Genomic DNA, 24208 nt, shown 5'->3' with positions numbered 1-24208 from the left:
GAGCATGGATGAGTGTGCCTGTGTGCGTAAGTCCATCTGTGTGAGAGTGTTTGTCTCTGTAAGTGTGTGTCTGAGTCGGGTGGGAGCATACGTTGTGGGTGTATGTGGAGAGACACAGAGGGAGGAGTTGGAAGGGGGACAGACAGCCAGGCGCTCCAGCAACATCGCTGATCTGCTGATGCCTCCCCCGCCGTATGGTGCAAGAACAGAGAAAACTGGAGACAGGATCCCCGGGTGCCGCTGAGACTGCCCCACCCTCCTCCTACAGGGACACCACATCTTGAGGCGCAGAAGTCTCTGCCAGCCCAGGAGCCTTACCGGGCTGAGTTGTCCCGCGAACGCCGTAGCCATCTTGCCACCATTTGTTCTATTCTGTGGGCTTTCCGTGTCTGGAATAAACTGGTCTCCACCTCTTCCATTTACCTAGAAGGAAGGAGAGTTTTCTTAAGAAGCTAACCAAAATATCTGGAAGAGGCTTCTGACAAATCCGCATGATGTTTCCTGTATTTGCCCATTTAATGACATGCGGATCAAATAGCTAGGGCTCTCTTTCTTTGACATTAACACAAACAGGTCGTCAGTGCTCCCGGAGTGAACAACTTGATAGCAGCTCGCTGCCTAAGGGGTCCACGGTCTTGAGGGAAACAGATTAACAATCTTTAAGAGTTAAACATAAGGGTAAGGGAATAAAGTAGAGAAGGTTTCTCAAACTGTGACTGTGACCCATCCTAAGAGATGCCCCTTACCACATGACATTACTTGCTGCCCCCAACCATGTGTGCGTCCCTAGATCCCACAGCTCAGTTCTGCCTACACTGGGAGTTGCGTGGACACAGAACCATTCTAATCACACTATGCCTGTTCTGACTGCTGCTTCTTTTGCTTAATATTTTGAAGTTTTGAATAGATAATTCATTTGTATAATTCAACCACCCCCTAGACTATACAAAAAAGATATATATTTCTGTATATACACACTTAAAAATTTATTAAGAGGGCAGATCTCATGTTAAGTGTGTTCTTGCCAAAATAATAATTTTTAAAAGGTAGTCAAAAGACTCCCTTCTATGCTGCCCCCATCCAGCCAGTTCCCACACTCACTCATAATCACTGCTCTCCTTTTCTTTCCAGAGTTTATGTCTATATAAGCAAATATAAATAAAGATTTTATATGTCCCCCTCTTAACACAAAGGATAGGACATCATATACCTTGTTCTGCACTGTGCTTTCTTCTCCTTAAAATATATATCCTTGGTATCTTTCCACATCAATACATAGAATGCTTCTTCATTCTTTTTGACAACCCCTGAGTATTATACTGTAAGAATGCACTGTGATTTAAAAAGTAATCCTCTCTTGGTAGACATTTGGATTACTGCCAATCTTTCACTGTTATAAATAATGCTGCAGTGAATTATGTTGTACATACATCATTTCTGCATGTATGCAATTACATATCTGGATAAGTTCCCAAATCGAATTGCTAGGTCAAAAGTTATATGCATTTGTGCTTTGATAGATATTGTCAGGTTACCAAGAAAACAATACATGTGCTTGAGATTAACGTTTCATTAAACAGTGTATGTTCTTATTTCTCTGTTCTAGTTTATTTCACTTTTTAAAATACTGGCCTCAACTCACCAAATTAATTTCGCAATCCAATAAATAACCACACAACATAAGATATGACATTGGGAAATAACTATGGATACAGAGAAAATAAAAATGAATTATCAGAGATTATATTGCTTAACACTACACAAATACATTTTAAAACCTTGATGACACAAATGGTTTTCAAGGAAAATATAAATGATATAAGATGACCCTATAATACACAGAAAATCTAAAAAGGCAATTACCATAGAAGATAAAGTTGATAAAGAGCCACCCCTACAAAAAAGTTCCAGGCATGGACAGAGGATATGGACAAAGGTGAATTCTTAGAAATCTCTAAGATGTGGGACACCTGGGTGGCTCAGTCCTTAAGCGTCTGCCTTCAGCTCAGGTCATGATCCCAGGGTCCTTGGATTGAGCACCCTATCTGGGCTCCCTGCTCAGCGGGAAGCCTGCTTCTCCCTCTCCCACTCCCTCTGCTTGTGTTCCCTCTCTCTCTGTCTCTCTCTCTGTCAAATAAATAAATAAAATTTAAAAAAAAATCTAAAGATATAATTCACTCTGGTCATATTTTTGTTTTAAGTATAAACTTTTTATTTTGGAATTTTTTAAAAAAATTTTTATTTATTTATCTGACAGAGATAGTGAGCACAAGTAGGCAGAACAGCAGGCAGAGGGAGAGGGGGAAGCAGGCTCTCCGTCAAGCAGGGAGACCAATGCAGGGCTCCATCCCAGGACCCTGGGACCATGACCTGAGCCGACCGCACCCACTTAAGCGACTGAGCCACAGGTGCCCTTATTTGGGATTAATTTTAGATGTATAAAGCGGTTTTAGAAATAATACAGGGAGTTCCCATATAGCCTCCATTCAGCTTTCCATAATGTTAACATCTTACCAAGTCATTGTATCTTCTTCAAAATTAACCCTAGTCTGCTAATATTAACTGAACTCTCAACTGTATTCAGAAGTCACCAGTTTTTCCACTACTGTTCCAGGATCCAATCCTGGATACCATGTTACTTTTAACCAGCTTAGTGTATTTTTCCCCAAATTTCCACCAAATACTTCTTTAGCTGTTCTAGAATATAAAGAAGGAAGTCTCCCAAAATCTTTTTAAGCAGCCAGGGTAACACTGATATCATTTCTGATAAAAACAGTGCCAGAAAGTAAAAATACAATCTCTCAATTTGTGAATAGAAAAGTAAATAAATAAAATGTTAGCAAATAGAATCTATCAGCAATCAACAGAGTAATAGTGGGATCTACCCAGGAGTGCACTAGTCAGGGCATAAAAAAATGAAAGCAGGACACCCAACCTGACCACTTTGCAAGTGGGAGATTTATACTTCTCAGTTAAATGGCAGCCAAATACAAATTAATGGACAAAAACAGGCTATAACCAAAAGTAAATTCCAGTTAGATCAAGGGATCCTCAGTCTAGCTATCTTCTATAGCAGGGACATCAGACCTGAATGCTGCCTTCAGTTTTAGGCAACTCCCTTTTTTTACATTATAAAAGAGACAGTAAATTTCTGGTTAAACGTGGTGAATTCAAACTATGTCTTAATCTCTTCTCCTTCCCAAACCTTATAAATCACAGCAAGGGACTAGAAAAGGGATTAAACCCATAGAATACGAGAAACAAGAGAGAAGACAATAGATGAGAGAGGTAGACAATGTTGGGAAGATAGAAACTGTCTGGAGGAGAGCAGAGCAAAGGAAATGGAAACCTAAGTGCTTTCAGAGAGGGATTCTGATGAAAAATGAGCTGATTTTCACCAAGATGGCTCAAAAATTAGAGGCAACAGATATGGGAGAAAGCGGGAATGAAGCATAGGACTGGAAATATGGAAATGGATTTCTATAAACAGACAGCAATTTTACTCACAGGTCCCAGTCAACACCACTTGGCCACCTAGACAACCACCCCTTCTCTACCCTACTAGAGACAAGAGGCTTATTCTCTGGAGAAATCAAACCACAGAATCTCCAGACTTATGAAGACCAGGTATAACAGAGACTACAGGATTGAAAAATAGAAGGATTAAATAAAACTCTTTTTATTGAATGACAAGGCCTTCAGTCTCCTCCTTTGCCCAGTTCCCAAAATACTGGCAGCTAGGACTCCTTATCCCAAGCAAAAGACTAGAGAATCCTTTTCTGGAGAACCGAAAAGAACCACAGAAAAAAATCTTCAGATATGGATAACTTATGCAACTTGCTGCCTGATCATCATACACTGAAATCTGTTATTCAGTGAGCCCCACACACCATACAAAGTTTCTTAGGTAGGAATGGATAGTTGAGAAAAGCTGACATTATGAAAAACATATCAAACAGAAGAACTCAGAAGAAAAAGAGACAAGGCAGGAAACAGAAGAAAAATTATAGATCCTTAAAAAGGTATTACATCCATGAAACAAGAAGAGTATTTTCTTTGAAAAAGAGAGCAGAGAATAAGAACACTTGAACATTAAAAATAAGATAGCTAGAATTTAAAAGTTCAGTTAAAAAGTTGAGAGTGTGAGTGAAGTCAGTGAAATATTGGTGAAAGAACAACCAAAAGCCAAAGACAGGGAAAAGAAAGAAGCTCAATCCAGGAGGTCCAATAGTCATCTAATAGGAATCCCAGAAGGAAAGAACAAAGGAAATGGAGGTGAGAAAATTATAAAATAATTTAATAAAATTTCCCTGAAAAACCTGTTTCCAGATTAAGAACACCTACTAACTGCCCAGCAGAACAAGTGAAAAAAGACCCACATCAAGAAATAACACTGTAAAATTTCAGAAACTAAAAGCAGTGAATATCTTCAAAACTTCCAGAAGAAAAAATAGATTGCATACAAACAATTGAGAATAAAAACAGCATTAGACTTCTCGGTAACAAAGGAAGCTTAAAGATACCGAAGCCATGCCTTCAAAAATTACTTCAGTTTAGGGGCTCCTGGGTGGCTCAGTCAGTTAAGCATCTGCCTTCAGCTCAGGTCATGATGCCAGGGTTCTGGGATTGAGCCCCGTGTTGGGCTCTCTGCTCAGCAGGGAGCCTACTTCTCCATCTGCCTGGTGCTCCCCATGCTTGTGCTCTCTCTCTATATATATAAATAAATAAAATCTTTTTAAAATAAAAACAATCACTTCAATTTAGAATTCTATACCCATCCAAGCTACCAGTCAAATATCAGAGAGGTTTTCAGATGTTCATGTCTCAAAAAATTTACCTTTCATAAACTCTTTCTCAGGATGCTCAGCAAAACAAGGAAGTAAATAAATAAAGAAGAAATGGGACCCAGGAAATTAGGGATGAAATACAGACAAGAGGCAAAGGGAACACCCAGGATGGCTACAAAGGGATATACTACGTTAACACCTGTACTTGAGACCTAGATAGCAACTTTATAAACTGGTACATGAAGACCAAGGTTTTAGGGGAAAAAAAGTGAATATAGATTATCTAAAGGGTTTCTGCAGAAAAATTCACTGAGAGGCTGTCGGAGAGTATATGAAAAGAATTAGCAATAAGCACATAGAAAACTAAGCAAATCAAAAACGGGGAATTATAAAAACAAAATGTACAATAAAGGAAACCAAATTTTTAAAATTTTTTTAAAGATTTATTTATGTATTTTGAGAGAGAGAGAGAGAGCATGCATGAGCAGGGGGAGGGACAGAGTGAGAGGGATAAAGAGAATCTCAAGCAAACTCCCCACTGAGTACAGAGCCTGACATGGTGCTCGATCTCATGACCCAGACAGAGATCATGACAGGAACCAAAATCAAGAGTTGGACACTCAAACAACTCACCCAGGTGCCCAAGGAAACCAAATTTTAGCTCATCACTTGCCTCAGAAATGAATAATATTTACATTATCATAAAAATGTAAACACTGAAAAATGATTTCTCAAAAACAGCTAATATGATTTGGGGAGGATATGATGGAGGGAAGGTAGTGTAGTGGTATAAGAGCTAAGTCCTCATCCACCATAATAAATAATGTCTAAAATTAATAAACTAGGAAATAGTAATACAAGCACATTTCTCAGAATTATGGAGGGAAAAATCAGAGGATATGGCTAAACAAGCGGAAAGAGGTTGCCTCTAAGAAAAGAAATTAGATGCTAAGGGGGACTGAGGCAGGGACTGTCGATTTCTATTAGAAGCCCTTAGTACTATTTTATCTTTTTTAACTATTTAGTTATAGTTAATTATTTTAGCTAAATTTAAAAAAAGAACATATGCTTATAGTAAAAACACAGAGAAAAATATGAAAATAAAATCACCTAAAATAAAATCAACCCCCCAAGTTATCAATGGTTAATTTTTCATTTTTCCATGCTCATAGATGCTACATATTTTTATTCAAATGAGATACAATTTTCCCATTTAATAGTTCATGAATTTCATTCCACATTAATATTTAAGCATTTACATCATCATTTGAAATTGCTATATAGTGTTATTTTCTTTGACCATGTCATAATTTATTTAGTAAATCTATCCTTGGACATTTGTGCTAGTTCCAATTTTTCAGCATTCTAAAAGCTTCACAATGAACATCCTTATTCATGGTAAATGGCTACTTTCCAGATATTTTCTTGGGAAAAATTCCTCAAACTGAAATTAATGAATTTAAGCATGTGTCATTTTAAGAATTTGGATGTGTATTGTCAAATTGTTTCCAAGAAGGTAGCAGTTTTCACTCCCTGTCAGACTTTGTGAACACTGAATATTGCCATTTTTTTTTTTAAGATTTTACTTATTATTTGACAGAGAGAGAGAGACAGTGAAAGAGGGAATACAAGCAGGGGAAGTGGGAGAGGGAGAAGCAGGTTTCCCGCTGAGCAGGGAACCCAATGTGGGGTTCAATCCCAGGACCCTAGGATCATGACCTGAGCTGAAGGGAGACCCTTAATGACTGAGCCACAAAGGCGCCCTGAATATTTTCATTTTAAAAAATATTTGCTACTAGGATGGAAAGTAGCATCTAATTATTTGGTTGAACTATGTATTTCTTGAAAAATAGAGAAAAAAAGTAAATGTACGCATAATTCTATCCAGGTTAAAAATTACATAAAGTATTTGGTAAGTATTCATGCCAACTTTTTCTGAATTTATACCCATCTGTATTACACATATTAAAATATACAGTCCACAAAAATAGAATCATTCTAAACTCAGTAGTTCCCATTTTTTAACATGCAAATATTTCATGGACATCCATATCAGAGCTCATTATAGTTTTTATTTGAAGTTATTTGATTACTAAGTACATTTGAACATTTTTCATAAGCTGTGGTCACTTATATTTCTTTTTTTGTTAACTTTCCTATTTCCCCCACAGATTAATGGGGGAATGCCACAGAGCAGGAAACCCTAGCTTAGGCTAAGTCTAGACATCTCTAATTTTCCTAATGATCCGAGGATGGAAAGAGTTTATTCCAAAATTAGTGAGATCCTGGTCTGGGAATGTAATCGAGTAGAGACTAATTAACTGCTTGGATGTAGGAGGGACACTGCAATGGAATACAGGGACTAGATGACTTCCATGGCTCCTTCCATGGCAGCCTGAGGTCTCTAACTAGATCTAGAAACCTGCCCAGATGATATTTGTTGTGCTCTGTCTTGAAATTCGAAGACCCACATCACCTGGACAGCTGGACATCCTGAAGCAGCCACAACACCAGAAGGTACAAAATCTCCCACCTCTGTTGTTTTCGTCTCCAAATGACTGCAGAGATGTCAAGGATCTCAAATAGAGCCAAAAAGACATAGCCAACAGCTTTTCCATCCCACCCCCACCCCGCTTTTCATAGATTTTATTTATTTTAAGATTTTAAGATAATTAAGAATTATTTTGAGAGAGAGAAGAGAAAACGTGAGTGGTGGGAGGGGCAGAGGGAGAAGCAAACTCCCTGCTGAGCAGGGAGACCCACGCGGGACACCATCCCAGGACCCTGGGACTGAGCCACCCAGGCACCATTTTCCATTCCTTTTGAAAGTCACCAAACTGCAATGGTTACTTACAAGGAGTTGTTACAAAACTGCTGCCAAATACAATTTAGCTAATTGATTCATAGAGACATATATGGTTTTAATGATAAGAATTAATTTGCATTAATATCTGGACAGTGGGTAGGCACATGCCTTCATCCAGGGATCCCTGAAGACAAACAAATGACTACATCAACCAAGCCATTAAAGTGCTCCCCGACTCAGCAAGGTCTGAGCAGGAGAGTTTAAAGTCAAGCAAATGACCTGCTAATGGTTTTAATATTAGCCTCTGGATTGCTGGGCTAATGGAAGAAAATAAGAGCCCAGATAATCTCCGAACACTGGACTCTTTTCTGCAATCCCACTGTCAAGAAGTCATCCAGCCTCTAACCGTTCTGTCATTCACTGCTGGACCCATCTGATGGCTAAAAAGTTTCTTTACATAAAGCTAAATTCTACCTCTATGCAGCTTCAGTCCTCACCAGTAGAGCTGCCCTCTGACCACTCCTCCCCACCCCTCACCACCATAAAAGAAATCAGCTTCTTATTCTATACATCAGCCTTTCTGGATTTGAACACAGCAATCCTGTTGTCTTCAAGACTCCTCTGTCCCAGAATAAACAGAGTTCCTTCTAGCGTTCTTCGTATGACAAGATCAATTTAGATCACCTTCCTCTGGCACACGTCAATTTGGCAAAATCCTATAAGGGGCATCAAACCCCAAACGGAACACACTTCTGGTTGTCTGGAACAAAGTAATATGAAAAGGCAAACTCTCTCAAAACATTTTGCAAATGGAGAAGAAGACACCAGGGAGACAGCTATCTTAAAAGCACATTTACAATCAAGGATATAAATCCTTCAAAAGGGATATAAGAGGTTATAGTAAAGGACTTCAAGCAACTAATACTGGTTATTAAGAAATGAAAATAATGAGTGCTAAGGATAGAAGAAAAACTGAAGAGCCAAAAATCACTTAACACTAAATTGAAATTTTAAAATAAAACTTGCAATTCAAGTGAAGCTATCAGACATAGAACAGGGTGGGGATATTCAACTTACAAATAATAGGGGCTAGCAGAGAAAAGATAAAAGCAATGCATGAAATTGAAATCAAAGAGACAAATGGAAATTTCTTGAACTGAAAAATATGTTTCAAATATAAAGAGCACAAAAAGCAACTCTCCAATATATGCCTTGAGGAAGGTTCTTTACACAGCAAGTGAAGTTCTTAAACTTCAAAGATTGAAGAATCATCCTTCAAACCTGTTTTAAAAGAGCAAACGAATATGATCACTTAGAAAAGAAAGGATTAGGCCCATGTTTTGCAGCAAACTATTTACCTATAGACTCAAGTTTGCTCTTTTTCTCTTTGGAGAATATAAATGCTTTACAAGTGATATTTGAAACTCTGTTCTTTTTTTTTCCCTTTTTTTATTTATTTGACAGACAGAGATCACAAGTAGGCAGAGAGGCAGGCAGAGAGAGAGGAGGAAGCAGGCTCCTGGCTGAGCAGAGAGCCCAATGCAGGACTCGATCCCAGGACTCTGGGATCTTGACCTGAGCCGAAGGTAGAGGCTTAACCCACTGAGTCACCCAGGTGCCTCCTTACGTGATTTTTTTTTTAATCTGCTAATGAAGGTCTTTTGTCAACTTAGTGTTTTCTTTTTTCTTTCATGATTTCTTCTCTCCTTTTATTACAATGTCAGCAACTTGAGCATAGAGACAATGTCTTATCTCTATTCTCCCAGAATCTGTCACCTAGGCTCAACAAATGTTTGTTGAATGAGTGAATGAACAAAATTAAAGCAAAAGCAGGAATAAACTGGAAAGTTAGTATAAAATTTCACTTAATAGAGATGAAGTTAATGTGGGTTAAAAACTACAAAGACTGACAAAGCCAATAAACCAAGGGTACAAGTTATTATTAACAAAATGAAAAATGATCAAAGACAGACAAACATAAGAGAAAAAAATACTAGGGAGTGCTATACATGTTATGCACAAGGAATTTAAATAAGTTAAGTAAATACGGGTGGCTTTGGAAGATATATTGGGAATGCATCTTTCTAGAATCTTCCTAGTGAGTCCTTCAATTTTCCTGAGGGGCAGATTCCTGGGTAACAAGGTCAGCCTCACAGAATGGTGTCTTCCAAGATTTCCACATCAACCTTACCTATCATTCTTACCTATCAAGGCATTTTCCTAGACCAGTTCCTTGGGCATAGTGGAAGATGTATACTTTCCATGTACAGTCTTAACAGGAGAAGACTATCTGACCCATACAGGAAGATAAAAATAGGAAGCTCAGTAGTGAAATCCCCTGGGAGCCTCTGGGAACCCAAGAAACTAAGGGGTTGATGTTGGTTTTTCCTGGATGTGCCGAAGATACTATTTGTTTAAAAAAAAAAAAATCCAATTCAGGAAACACTCATTTACTGAAAACACACTCAGTGCAGATGACCAAGAATGAGAGATGAGTGAAATGCGGCCCTGCCTTCATGGAAGGATAGGTTCCTTTACGCTCCTTTTTTTCTCTCAGACCGGTGGTGGGAGGCGCCTGGTACTGAGAGGTATCTGGCAAAGTGGACAGCATATGTAGCTCATTTATTCTGTGGTTTCCACAAGGCTGATCAACTCCAGGAAACTGAGGCAGTTCACCACCTTCATCTCCAAAAGCAAAGAACCAGGACTGAAAATGTGAAATAAAAATTCTGAGTAAATCTATATCTGCAGAAGAAATTTAGAAAGTGAATTAAAAAAAAAATAACTCTGTGGGGAAAAAGGGCCCTACATAGAATTTGTTGTGTTATTGTGTATATTCTTCAACAGAGAAAATGATAGCATGCTACCAAATTCTTCTAATAATGAAAAGATAGCCCTGTATCTTTTTTTATTTTTTTAAGATTTTATTTACTTATTTGAGAGACAGACTGAGTTCACACAAGTCGGGGAAGAGGCAGAGGGACAAGCAGACTCCCCACTGAGCCTAACACAGTGCTTGATCCCAGGACACTGAGATCATGACCTGAACTGAAGGCAGATGCTTAATCCACTGAGCCACCCAGGCGCCCCTATAGCCTTGCATTTAAAAATCTGACAAACTTCACTTAAAAAGGATATAGATCAATCTCACTCATGAAATACTCAAAAAATTCCTAAATAAGATCACAGCCAGAAAATGTGAATTATATTTGAAGCTGGGACATGGGTATGTAAAAGTTCATTTTACTGTGCTCTCTACTTCTACATAGGGAATTCTTAATGCACTTGTTTTCCTAATTTTAAGAAATTACATCCAGCAAAATCCACATTATAAAGATAACATACTAGAGTAAAGCTGGTTATCCTGAGAAAGAATATCTCAAATTAAGGAAAACTATTAATATATTTTATCTCACAAAAAATAATAAAGTAAAATGATCACAGATACTGGACACTAATCTTGTTTGATTAAAAAAAATACAGGCCATTCAATATTATTTTAGAAAGAAAAAGAGAAGCATTCCACTTAAAAGAGAAAGTAAAATTACAATGTTCACTGCAATACTGGAGTTGCCAGCCAGCGCAACATGAAAGACAAGTGAGAGATAAATACAGCAAAGGCACTTAAACCATCAGTGGCAACAGGTGGCATGATTGCATATGGGACTGAATTTCAAAATATTGGAGAAAAATAACCTAGGCAAAAATTTTCAGTTGTGAAGACTTAAGAGAATTTATGAACAATCACAAATATTGGAATGGACTATATCTGTAAAAGGAATCTGGACTGGTTCTGAACAGCCCTAAAGTGACAAATCATCAAAGTCAAAGAAGACAAATTTCAACTCAACATAAAGAATTTTTCTATTTGGGGGAACACCTGGGTGGCTCAGTCATTAAGCATCTGCCTTCAGCTCAGGTCATGACCCCAGGGTCCTGGGATCGAGACCCACATTGGGCTCCCTGCTCTGCAGGAAGCCTGCTTTCCCCTTCCCACTCCCCGCTGCTTATGTTCCTACTCTCACTGTCTCTTTCTGTCAAATATATAAATAAAATATTTTTAAAAAAAGAACTTTTCTGTTTTTTAAGGAAATTTTAAAACATACACAACAGTACACAGAATAGTGTCATCAATCTGCATGAAATTGTGGAATCAGCTTTAAGTTTTATTTATTTTGTCCATCTTGTAAAGCATTTTCATAATCAGAGCTATCAAAAGGGCACCACACTGCCTTGAAGGAGAAAGAGCTTTTCATAACCAAGGTATACAAAACTACAAAAGAGATTAGCAGGCCAGGGATCCTAGAGGGGACACTCAAAATTGGATGGAGACTAAATCCGTATGTGCCTTCTAGGAGTCTATGATTTAGGAGGTAAAATAATCCAGATTGTAAATCGGTCTTGGGCAGATTATAAACAATTTAACTCCTGAAACTATTATTACACTATATGTTAACTAACTAGAATTTAAATAATTAACACTTGGAACATAAAAAAGATAATTACATACCCCCCCAATTTTTTTTAAATGCACACAACTGCCTAATAGTTGTTTATAATTATTCCTAATTTTATTTTATTTTTTTAAGATTTATTTATTTATTTATTTGACAGAGAGAGAGAGAGATTACAAGTAGTCAGAGAGAAGGGAGAAGCAGGCCCTCTGCCGAGCAGAGAGCCCGATGTGGGGCTCGATCTCAGGACCCTGAGATCATGACCTGAGCCGAAGGCAGCGGCTTAACCCACTGAGCCACCCAGGCGCCCCCCCAAATTTTTTTAAGGTTTTTATTTATTAATTTGTCAAAGAGCACAAGCAGGAGTGGCAGACAGAGAGAAACGCAAGATCCCCACTGAGCAGGAAGCCTAACTCAGGACTCGATCCCAAAACCCTGAGATCAGGACCTGAGCTGAAGGCAGACACTTAACTGACAGAGCCACCCAGGCGTCTCCACCTCTCCCCTCCAAATTTTATTTATTTATTTTTTTTTAAATTTTTTTATTTTATTTTTTTATGTGACAGAGAGAGAGATCACAAGTAGGCAGGCAGAGAGAGAGGGGAAAGGCAGTGAAAAGGGGGAAAGCAGGCTCCCAGCTGAGCAGAGAGCCCGATGTGGGGCTCGATCCCAGGACCCTGAGATCATGACCTGAGCCGAAGGCAGTGGCTTAACCCACTGAGCCACCGAGGCGCCCCTCCCCTCCAAATTTTAAAACAGAAGTTTTTCTTTTAGTCATCTTAGTATCTCCGGCTCCCAACATAAATAGATATTCAATAAATTCAATAAGTTTTTGTTAGATAAATAAATGACGAATGAATGGAACACAAAATGGGATGGTGGAACTTCTACACGCCAACAATAAATAGAAAAAAAAATAAAATATAAGCCTTCTTACAATACTTAATATCCAACATACATAAAGTCCAATGATATAAACTAACTGTTGATGCAAGGAAACACACACACACACACACACACACAAGAAACCAAGATGCCTGGCAAATATCCAGCCTTTTGAATAAGAACAGAAATAAATGACCAGACTACCATTTTCTCTTAAACTGATATACAAAAAGTAGTAAAACTTCTTGATCTTCCTCCCTTGGCTCCTGTGACATCAGTCTTATTTGCCTTCAGCATCTCATACAACATACATCATATTCAGCCTTCTCCGCAAACTCCTCTTCCCCCATTATCAAATTCTTGGTTTTGGTTTTCAGCTCTGATATCATCTAAATAAATGGTACGTACTATTTCTCAGTCAGTGGCTCCCAAACTTTACCACATATTAAAATCACCTAGGGAACTGTTAACAATCCCAGATCATACCCTAGAGCAATTAAATCAAAATGTTTGAGGGTGTGAGCCAGACACTGGTGGTTTTTAATGACAATTCCCCCACCCCTGTGATTCCAGGGTACAGCAAAGTTTGAGACTCACTGCTCCAAACACTCTCCATAAGCAATGCCATTTACTCCCACAGTTTTAGCTGCTTTGAGAACCAAGCCTCTCTAGGATCTCTACAAGATGTCCCATAATAAGCACTTGAGCCAGTTATATCTAGAACAGAATCCACCATCTTTCTTTGCTCCATTCCTCAAATCCCCTCCTCCAAATGGAACATCTTGTTGAGGAGACTACCGTTGAATTTTCCTAACTGCCTACGCCGAAATTTGGGAATCATTCTTGACTCACCCTGTTTCACGCCCCCACATCATTCCAGTCCCCAAGTTCTATGGACTTTGCCTCCAGTTACCCTAATTTTTCACTTCCTTCCCTTTCTTAGTGATACAGCCATACTCAAACTTTGACTGGGGCTTCTTATAACAACCCCCTAGCCAGTCCTTGCTTCTAGTTTTACACTCCATCAATCTGCCCTCTGTATGACTACCAAAGTGGTATAGCATGTCATTCTAACCATGTGACTCCTTTTCCCTCTTCCTCTTTAGATGGTTCCCTCTTCATCTTTAGGATAAAGTCTGAGCTCAGGAAATATGATAATATTAACAACACAACTACGTTAATAATACTAACATTTGCTATGAACCAGGCACTGGGCTAAGCAATTTATAGCCTTATCTCATTTAATGCTTCTGACAACCTTCATTATAAAAAGGAAACTGAGGCATGAAGAAGTTAAAGTAATCTGGCCAAAAGTACACGGTAAAGAAGTGGCAAGAACTGAAATTCCAAATCCTATTATCTTGCTTGTTTCTGGAACTGGACTCAACCATTCCAGCCCACTTCCTCCCTCCTGGCCTCAGGATGCAGATAAGCCTTCTGTGATCTGGCCCCTGCCCACCTGTCTCTCTCATCTTCCTCCCACAGGACCCTCCAGCAGAACTGAATTACTCTTTGTTCTCCAAATAGGTCCTGATTTCTCACATCCTCATGCCCCTGCAGATGCTGCTTCTTCTGCTTCGTCCACATGCCCTGCCTGTCACCCACCAAATTCCTACTTACCCATCAATGAATGATCATGGGGGTACAGCAGACCAGCACAGAACACCTCCCTCTCAGCTGGTTTTCTCATCTGTAAAACCAATTACAATGATGACTGCCCAGCTATGCTCCAGGGTTGGTTTAAGGCTTATATTATATTACTTGTGACAATTCTTTGAGAGCTATAAAGTTCTATGCAAATGTTACCAAGAGAAATCTCCTTTTCTGAGGTAGTGTGAGCTTAGTTGTATCACCAAATTTGTCTGAGGCAAAAGTTGGAAGTATAAGTCTACCTTTGCCATAAAAAGGAGGGAATTGCTGACATGTGCTATAACATGGAACCCTGAGAACATGCTAAGTGAAAGAAGCTAGTTACAAAAGGCCACGTATTATATGATTTCATTTATATGAAATTTCCAGAATAGGCAAATCCATACATCTAGAAAACTGATCAGTGGTTGCCAGGGGCTATGTGGAAGGGGGAAGGAGAATGGACCAATAATGAGTAAGGGGTGCCTTTGGGGGACGATGAAAATGTTCTAGAATTAGACCGCGGTCATTGCATAAACTTGTGAAATACTAAAAACCACAGAGTTCCACACTTTAAAAGAGTGAATTTTATGGTATGTGAAACTTTTTCTCAGTTTTTAAAAAAGAAGTTTACCTCTGGCATTGAGTTTCACCTTTTCCTGTGCTGCTAAGTAATACCCTAACTCCAATAAGGAACCTGTTTTTCTCATATCTTCCTTCCTGCATCATTCCTTCTTAGGAAAACCAAGAACACTGGTTCCCTGAAAGCATTAAAGCATCTGGAGGGCTGGTTAAAATGCAAACCGCAGGGCGCCTGGGTGGCTCAGTCAGTTGGGTGCCCAACTCTTGATTTTGGCTCAGGTCATGATCTCGGGGTCCTGGGATGAAGCCCTGTATTAGGCACTACACTTAGCAGGGAGTCTGCTTGAGATTCTGTCTTTCTCTCTCTCCCTCTGCCCCTTCCCCAGCTCATGTGGCTCTCTCTCTCAAATAAATAAAAATTTTTAAAGATTTTATTTTTATTTGAGAGAGAGAGAATAAGTAAGAGAGAGAGACCAGGAGCAGGGGAAGGTAGAGAGGGAGAAGCAGACTCTCCCTGAACAGGGAGCCCAATGTGGGGCTCAATTCCAGGACCCTGAGATCATGACCTGAGCTAAAGGCAGATGCTTAACCACCTGAGTCACCCAGCTGCCCCTAAATAAAATTTTTAAAAAATATTAGAAACACAAATTGCTGGGGCCCAGAGTTTCTGATTCAGTAGGTCTGGAGTGGGGCCCAGGAATTTGCATTTCTAACATCTCTCTAGATCAAACCTAGGGAATGCTGAGAAGTGTGCTGAACTAAAAGTCTGGAGACCTGCCTTCTCTTCCTGGATTTGTCTCTAATTAAGCCTGGGGTTATACAAGTTACCAAACCTCTGGCAATCTCTTTTATCTTAGCAGTGAATTTCTCTAAGTACCTGCCAATTCTAAAACTGTATTATCTTCTTATTTCCCTCCTTAGGTACTTCAAGGCTCCCCATCCCCAAAATCAAACTGCTTCCCAACTGTTCTACTCAATTTCGCACTACTGGGTCTTCTGACCAATTTGGAAAACTATCATGTATCTAACCTACAGCATATCATTTACTACTCATGACAACCCCACATGGTAGGAATCTGTAACTACTCCTTTTGAGGACAAGGAACTCGGACTTGTCAACGTTAAAGAACTTCAAAGTGGCTAAGGGGATCCAAGGCCCCATCCTCCTCTTACCATGTAATTCTCCATTCTGATGCCTCTTGGTCCCTTAAAACGGCCCTAGATGGCCCCTCATTGTGCCTTTGTTCATGATCTCCTCATTCTCTGAGACTTATTAAAATCCTATCTAACCTCCAAAACCCAGTTCAAGCTCCTCTACATCCAGGATGGGTTTCTGCCTACTGGTCTACCATATCCTTCCTAGTTCCCCAATCACAGAGCTGCTGTGTTATGTGTTACTCCTCTGTCCAACCTGTGACCTACTCATCTATGCTCTTGTCATATGTTTCCTCACTTCCTATGGATTTAGGTCTTGTTTTTTGTGCCCTAGATTGTAAGCTCCTTAACAGTAGGAGAAAGGTGTCCTGTTTCTTTGCAAGGGTCTAGCAGAAAGCCTTGAGCTCACTGACATTTGTTGAATAATGGCAGTTTATGGATGTCTGAAATGTTATGGCAAGATCAGAACACCAGAAGAGGCAAGTTTAATTCTTGAATGTTCTAAGGCAAAAGAAAAAGTTATATATAGATACTTTGGGAAACTCCTATTTACATTTCTAATGTCGATCATTTGATGTTGCCTTGGTTCAGTTCAGTGATCCCAGTTCAGGAAGAAATAATGGGTTGGGGGTCTCACATCTGCATTAATATTCTAAGAAGAATTAAAAAAAACGTGAGAAAGGAAGGGGGAACCCAGCATGCCACATTATTAGTCAAGTGTAACTGCAACTAGGGCCCTAGGAAGGAGCGGGAACTCTCTCTTCCCTACATAGGAATCGGAGTCAAGCTATTCACTGCAATACAGCCTCCAACAGTCTGACTTCACAAGTCATTTCATTTGTGGTCATGAAAAGAGTCAGAAGTTAAATTTTCATCTATTTTGAAATAACACCACACATCATTCCTATTCCTCCTCCAACTTCCCTTCTTATCCCTCTTTCAGTCTCTGTTTTCAGCAGTAATCCTTTTTTTTTTTAATAGAAAGGGCTCTGAATGCCTAAAAAAACAAACAAAAAACAAAACAGAAACAAACAAACAAAAAACGATCATAGACCTAAGGAAATAAACAAGTAAATGAACCAGTGTCTCATGGTGGGCTCTCCTAGGTTTCTCAATCCATCAGCCATATAAAGGAGCTCTGGTCACCAGGAGCCTCTACCTCTCACCTGGCAGCAGGTATAAAGGGGATGCAGCAGGAGGCCCATGGGAAAGTCCCATGGATCACCATCCCCCCAGAGTGGCAGTCCCCAAATGACACTTGACCTCAGGCTGTCCTCATGGCTCATGCCATGTAAGCAAATAGCCAGACCATCACACCTGTAGCAAACACGATTTGTGTCAAGAATAATCTGTGGTGGTGCGCCTGGGTGGCTCAGTGGGTTAAGCCGCTGCCTTCGGCTCAGGTCATGATCTCAGGGTCCTGGGATCAAGTCCCGCATCGGGCTCTCTGCTCAGCAGGGAGCCTGCTTCCCTCTCTCTCTCTCTCTCTCTCTCTCTGCCTGCCTCTCCGTCTACTTGTGATCTCTCTCTCTGTCAAATAAATAAATAAAATCTTAAAAAAAAAAAATAATAATCTGTGGTGTGGTACTCCCTCTGTAGCCCAAACAATAATATTCATGAGATCACAGGTCTGATCATGCCAGATACGCTTTTTTCATGGTACGCATTAAAATAAATATGCCACTCCTTAAAAATGTTCATCCAGGGAGACAAACCATAAGTGACTCTTAATCTCACAAAACAAACTGAGGGTTGATGGGGGGGCGGGGGGTTGGGTCGGGGGTGGGGGTGGGGTTATGGACATTGGAGAGGGTATGTGCTATGGTGAGTGCTGTGAAGTGTGTAAACCTGGCGATTCACAGACCTGTACCCCTGGGGATAAAAATATATTATACGTTTATAAAAAAATAAAAAATTAAAGAAAATGTTCATCCACGTGTCGCCTGAAACCATCTTGGGTGCCATGTGGCACAAAGACAAGTCTTTGGGAAACACGATTTCAGGGCATTGTCATGCCACTCAGATTTCACGTGTGCCCAACAGGATTAGGCATCTCTGACGGAGGGCGAAGCTTCCTCTCTAGCTCAATGCAGACGGCCTCCGCATGGTCCTCTGAGAGCTGCAGGGTGACAACAGGAACGGCCAGTACCTGTAGGGACCCAGGCTGTGCCTTCCTCATGCAATGATCGGAGGGCATGGACTCCCGGGCCACTCCACGCAGAAGACTGCAAGCTAGTCACACAAGTTATCCACTTTATGGGATGGACAGTGGGCCCTGGAACAGATGTGGGAAAGGACATTACAGTGAGTACAGTAAGGCTATCTGCAAGGTGTCTCCTCACCATGGCTATGCTTAAAGGAGCCGCCTGGAAGGCGGATGGCAAATAACAGTGCCGGGTCAGCTGTGGCGCTGAGCCCCTTGTCTCCACTCTGGACAGGAAAAGAGCACTGGGTAGGGTCACAGAAGCTCTGCAGTCAGGTTCCTGCTCTGCTACCAGCAGGACTTAGGACCCAATTCATGTCCCTTCCTTCTCTGGGTCCCGATTTTCCTACCAGTAAACTTAAGGGCCTAAGGAAAGGATGAACCTTGACAACACTGTGCTAAAATGAAAGGAGCCCATGGCCAGAAGCCACAGCTCATAGGATTCCAGTCATAAGGAAGTCCAGACTCGGCAAATCTACAGCAGCAGACAGTAATTAGTGTTTGCTTAGCCTGGGGGAAGTGGGGAACAAAGGCCCATAACAAAATAGACAATATTGACACACTCAAGAAGCTTACATTTCAGTTGAGGTTTTCAGGAAGCAAGAAACAATAAACATAACAAAGGAAACTGATTAAGAATGTTAGAAAGTGTAAGTGCTGGGAGAAAAAAGAATCAGATTATCAGTGCCATGGGGCTACAAGTCTGGGGTCAAGCTGAAGGTCATTGACTTGGAGATCTCATTATGGGTTTTTCCACTCCTATCTCCAGAGGGCCACAGAGTTCCTCTCTCTTTCTTTCCAAATCCTCTAAGTTGAATCTCTTGGCTGTGACACACCTGGACAAACAGCACCATGACTCGTGCTTGCCTTTCTACCTCTGAGTCCACTCTCACATCCACGCATTAATTCAGCCAGGCACAGGAGCAGAGGGGGACATGGACAACAGCCAGCACAGTTCTCGCCTGCATGGGGTCTGCAACTCACCAAGGAAATCAGAAGTAGAAACACCTAGCTGTAGTTCAGAGCAGAATGGAAGAAGCCAATGTGCGGAGATGCGAGCAAAGGCTGCAAGGCTTTTGCACCATCCTCTACGGTTTTCAAAACACTCTCATGGGCACCAATGATCTCATGTGGTGGTCACATCCTGATCCTTCTTCCATGCTTTGACAGTGCTGCTGGGCTCAAGGCTCTTCCCCAGTGACCTCTCATGCCAAGAACATGGGCCCTGGCATGACCTGGATACTAATTCCAACTCTCGCTACCCATGTGCTAACCACACATCCTTGGAAAAATACCACAGCCTCCCTCAACCCGTACTGACATCTGTGAAGTGGGCTGACTTCACCTATATGCCAGCGTATCAGATAATATATATGAAGTACTACCAGAACCCATGGCATGCAGAAAGTGCTTCATAACAGCAGTTATAATAATGTTAATTTCAGGTTACCATCTTATCTATATTGTTATTTAACTGTATCATCTGTGTCTTTTATGTTAACATAAAATCCTATACTGCATTTCTCTCCAATTGCCCTTATTCCTAACTACTAACTAATGAATTATTAAATAAATGAATCAATCAGTGAATATTGGGTTATCAGAGAGAAAAAAGGCACAAATTACTCTAGTTTCTGGTTTGGATGGCCGGATAAGGTGGTCCCTTTCACCAAAAGCGGAAGCACTGGGAAAAGGACAGTTTTGGGAGGAAAGATGAGTTTGGCTGAGAGATGCTGAATTTGAGGTACTTAGGAATGTTCATAGATACGTTCAGTAGATAGTTGGAACTGAAAAAAAAAAAAATGGAAAATCATGGGGCACCTGGGTGGCTCAGTGGGTTAAGCCTCTGCCTTCGGCTCAGGTCATGATCTCAGGGTCCTAGAACTGAGCCCCACGTCGGGCTCCCTGCTTAGCCAGAAGCCTGCTTCTCCCTCTGCCTGCTGCTCTCCCTGCCCCCCGTCAAATAAATAAATAAAACCTTTTTTATAAAAAAATTGGATAGTCATCAGGTTGAAACCATGAGAATAAATCCTGAAAGAAGCTACGTATCAAAATCCCTGAGATCTTTCAGTAACACCAATGCCCAGGCTCCTCCACCTGCCCAAAGATGCTGATTTAACTGGTCTGGAAAGGGGTCTGGGCAGGGTTTATTAAAGGAGCCCCTGGAATGGAAATGTGCAGCTAGAGTTGAGCACTGCTAGGATAACTGAGTGGAGCCAAGGAAGGACTAAAGGAGCCCTGTGTGGAACTGTCATTTGAGGGACTGAAGACACAAAGGAGTCATGAGGAAAACTGAGAAGAAATGGTCAAGGAGGCTCAAGAGCAACCAGAGGAGTCTGGAGAGAAGAAAGGTTCAAAGGGGGAAGGAGAAGAGTCTGGTGGCTCTTCAATAAGTTAAACACGAACTGCCATTGGGCCAGCAATTCCACTGCTAGGTATATGAGCTAAGAGTTGAAAGCAGATGTTCAAACAGTAACTTCTACATGAATGTTCACACAAGAGCCAAAAGATAGAAACGACCGAAAGGTTCATCAGTGGATGAATGGATAAACAAACTGTGGTATGTCCACACAACGGAGTATTGTTCAGTCATAAAAAGTAAGGAAATATTGACACATGCTACAACATTGATAAACCTCAAATATGTAGGCTAAGTGGAAGAAGCCACATAGAGGGCGACAGGCTGTGTGATTCTGTTCACAGGAAACATCTAGGCAAGTCCACAGGGACAGAACACAGATGACTGGCTGCCAGGGACTCAGGGGAGGACGGAACAGGGTGTTTCTGCTTGACACGTACAGGGTTTGCTTTGGGGTGATGAGAAAGAACCAGATCGCAGTGATGGTGGCACAACATTGTGAACGTTCTTCGTGCCCTGAATGGCGCATTCTTAAATGGTTTTTTAAATGTAAAGTTTATGTGTATCTATTTTACCAAAAGAATATGTGACCAACCCATGCCAAACACAGCCAAGACAGCCAAAAGATCCACCCTGAAAGGGGCCACACACTCACACTTGGCGACTGGGACTCTGGTGATAACAGCTGTCCCCTGCTGCCGCACAGCCACAGAGGATCGGGGAGGGCTCGATCCCAGGGAGGGCCTTTCCAGCTCAGACACCACCAGATCCCACAGTCTTTGGTGCACCCTTGACATCCAGTATGAAGTTCTTTCCCTCCCAGTAGACTCGTTGTTTTTTGCAAATGCCCTCCTCTGGTTCAGAAAAATTCTCTTGACAACCACCCGGACGTAATTCACAAAAAGGTGGAGCCTAAACTCCAAGCCCAGACTTGTTTTTCACTATCCACCAAGTCATCAAACATCCTTACATGCCAACCAACCCTGAGTAGCTTCTGGGTACTTTTGAGAGCGCAGGCCCCCAAATCGAAACCCACAGCAAGTACACTGTCCGGGAAATTGAGACCCAGGGCGCCCACCGCTGCTCCAAGGAAGGCAGGATCCCAAATCCATCAGCGGACACACGGTGCAGCCCAGAAACAGAACTGCTTCCACAGCTGGGCCCCACCTGATCCACAGAGCTCCAGCCTCTGCGACCTGCGACATGGGGCTCTGTCCTGGCTGGAGAGGTCTCGCATCCTCCCACAGAGCCGACTCTGGCCGTGGACTGGGGGCCCCAGGCTCTGCAAGTCTAGTTCTGAGTCTTCAGGTTCCCGTCTGCAGGATCTGCACAGCCAGTCAAGGGATCGGGTCCCAAATCTACGCCTTTCCTTCAACTCATCCAGCACCGCCTGCGGCTGGGCCTCGTGCTGGCCGCAGTTGAGGAGACAGGTTCATCAGATAGTCCCCACTGTGACAGAGCTCATGAGACTCCCAGATAAGTAACTCCCAGCCAGGACCAGGCAGGGGGTGGGGCCCACGAGACAGGGACATCTACAATGTTCCGGGAGCCTACAGAATGGCTCTTACCTACCAGCGGGACAGTGTATGTCCTGCCCAGTGCCACCCGGGGCTTGGGAATGGCTGATGGCTGTCACACAGCCCAGAACGCCAGGTGCCGCCTGCCCCTGGGGACCCTGTGCGAGGTTTCAATAGGCCACTCTGGTGGGCTTAATTAAGCCCTAATTAAGCATTCTGCCCAGAACCCTCTTCTCTTCTGTACAACTGCCCACCTTAAAGCAAACGACACAGGAAACCACATTAGCTGTTGGGGGACGGCAGCCTTTGGCAGCGGTGCCGACGACGGTCAGTGAGTGCCACCCCGGCTCAGAGGGGGTCACTGAAACCACAGAGCCCAGAAGCCAGAGAGTAGTCCTCAGGAGGCCTTCTGCCTTCTGGCCCTGTCTGCACATGGAAGTGCACAGTTGGGGTCACCCCTCTCTCAAAGGACAGGGAAATTGCCATGGCTGGAATTCTGCCAAAGGAAGGGAGGAAAAGCCAAGGCCACAGGAGCTCAGTGAGGCACCATCTCGAAGGCTGAGAAACTAAACACTGACTACGGAGAATGGGTAAGTCACTACTCATCCTCTGGGATGACTGGTTAAAAAATGCCAAGCAACTGTAGAACATTCCAGAAAAAGCAGCTGATTTAATGTCAGGTGTGAACCACAGATGATAAAGCCACATCTACGCTCTGGGCACAACTGTAAAATGACACTGGGCGGAGACAGGCAGGAGGCGAAAAACAACTTTGATCTGGACGCTTGCTATGGGCAGTAACAACTCATTTTCTTAAAAATCTTCATTATTACTGTTTGTGCACAATGACACCTGTCGTAGGATCAGAGAGTGTTTGAGAATCAAAGCCCCAAGGACAGAAAGCTTCCAGGGGAATGGCGGCGCCCACCAGCATCCCTGTTCCTTCCCTCTCCACTCCCTCCTCTCCCCCTTGCAGACCTGGAAGGGGTCGAAGGTCCGGACCTCGGCTCCATGCTCTGACTGGCAGAGAGCTCAGAGGTCGGACAGTTCTCCACAAACGGGTCCATCTTGGGGCACATCTGTGGCTCTGACATCAGGAGGACCATGAACACCCCACTTCTTCAGCCCGGAACCAGAGCATTTTTGGTCTGAGAGCCTTAGTACTGTCCCTCCAAACCCAACCATGCTCCAACCCCTGCTGCTGTGACTGCCCCCACATCTCCCGCATTTCCACTTCTGTCACCTCAGCTGCCAGCACATGCATTCAGGCTCTTACGTGCCCGCTCTCCCTGCTTCCGTCTTGCTCTCCTGCCAAGCCATTTCCACACCACAACGCAATCTCTTTTTAAGATTTATTTATTTCAGAGAGAAAGAGATAGACAGAGAGAGTTTGAGCAAGCATGAATGGGGGAGGGGCAGAGGCAGAGAGAATCCTCGGGCAGACTCCCCACTGAGCAGGAGCCTGACTCGGGGGCTAGATCCCAGGACCCTGAGATCATGACATGAGCCTAAACCAAGAGGTGGCTACTTAACCAACTAAGCCACCCAGGTGTCCCACACAATTTTTCTAAGATGCAATTCCGCCGCTGCCTCAAACCCTAGGATGTCACCCCAAAACTTTTAGGATAACTGATTAGGGTCTGCAGTGCAAGGAGCCAGTCCTGCTGGCTCAGATCGCTGCTCTCTCACTTACTAGATCTATTCCTCAACCCCTTGGTAACTCAGTCTTCCCAGTGGGGAACAAGCTTGTTGTGAGGACTGAGTTAATGCGTGGAAACCACTTACAACAGTGCCTGGTGAGAAGGATTCTCTAAATGGTAGCAACTAATCT

The 24208-nt window shown here is 42.1% G+C and overlaps 1 protein-coding gene across 1 annotated transcript in view; it reads right to left on the bottom strand.

Moving 5' to 3' along the window:
• Positions 1 to 419, bottom strand: part of LOC111146316 (FERM and PDZ domain containing 1) — a 49768-nt gene extending 49349 nt beyond the window's left edge. The window contains exon 1 of the mRNA XM_022501822.1: positions 319 to 419. Coding sequence (XP_022357530.1) covers positions 319 to 419 — 101 coding nt within the window. The remainder of the gene's footprint in view (positions 1 to 318) is intronic.
• Positions 420 to 24208: the final 23789 nt, after the last annotated feature.

The sequence above is a fragment of the Enhydra lutris genome, unplaced genomic scaffold (assembly GCF_002288905.1).
Source record: "Enhydra lutris kenyoni isolate GAN:26980312 unplaced genomic scaffold, ASM228890v2 scaffoldscaffold13, whole genome shotgun sequence".
Lineage (NCBI taxonomy): Eukaryota > Metazoa > Chordata > Mammalia > Carnivora > Mustelidae > Enhydra > Enhydra lutris.
The sequence above is the reverse complement of the archived record's forward strand: the minus strand, read 5'-3'. Positions and strand labels throughout refer to the sequence as shown.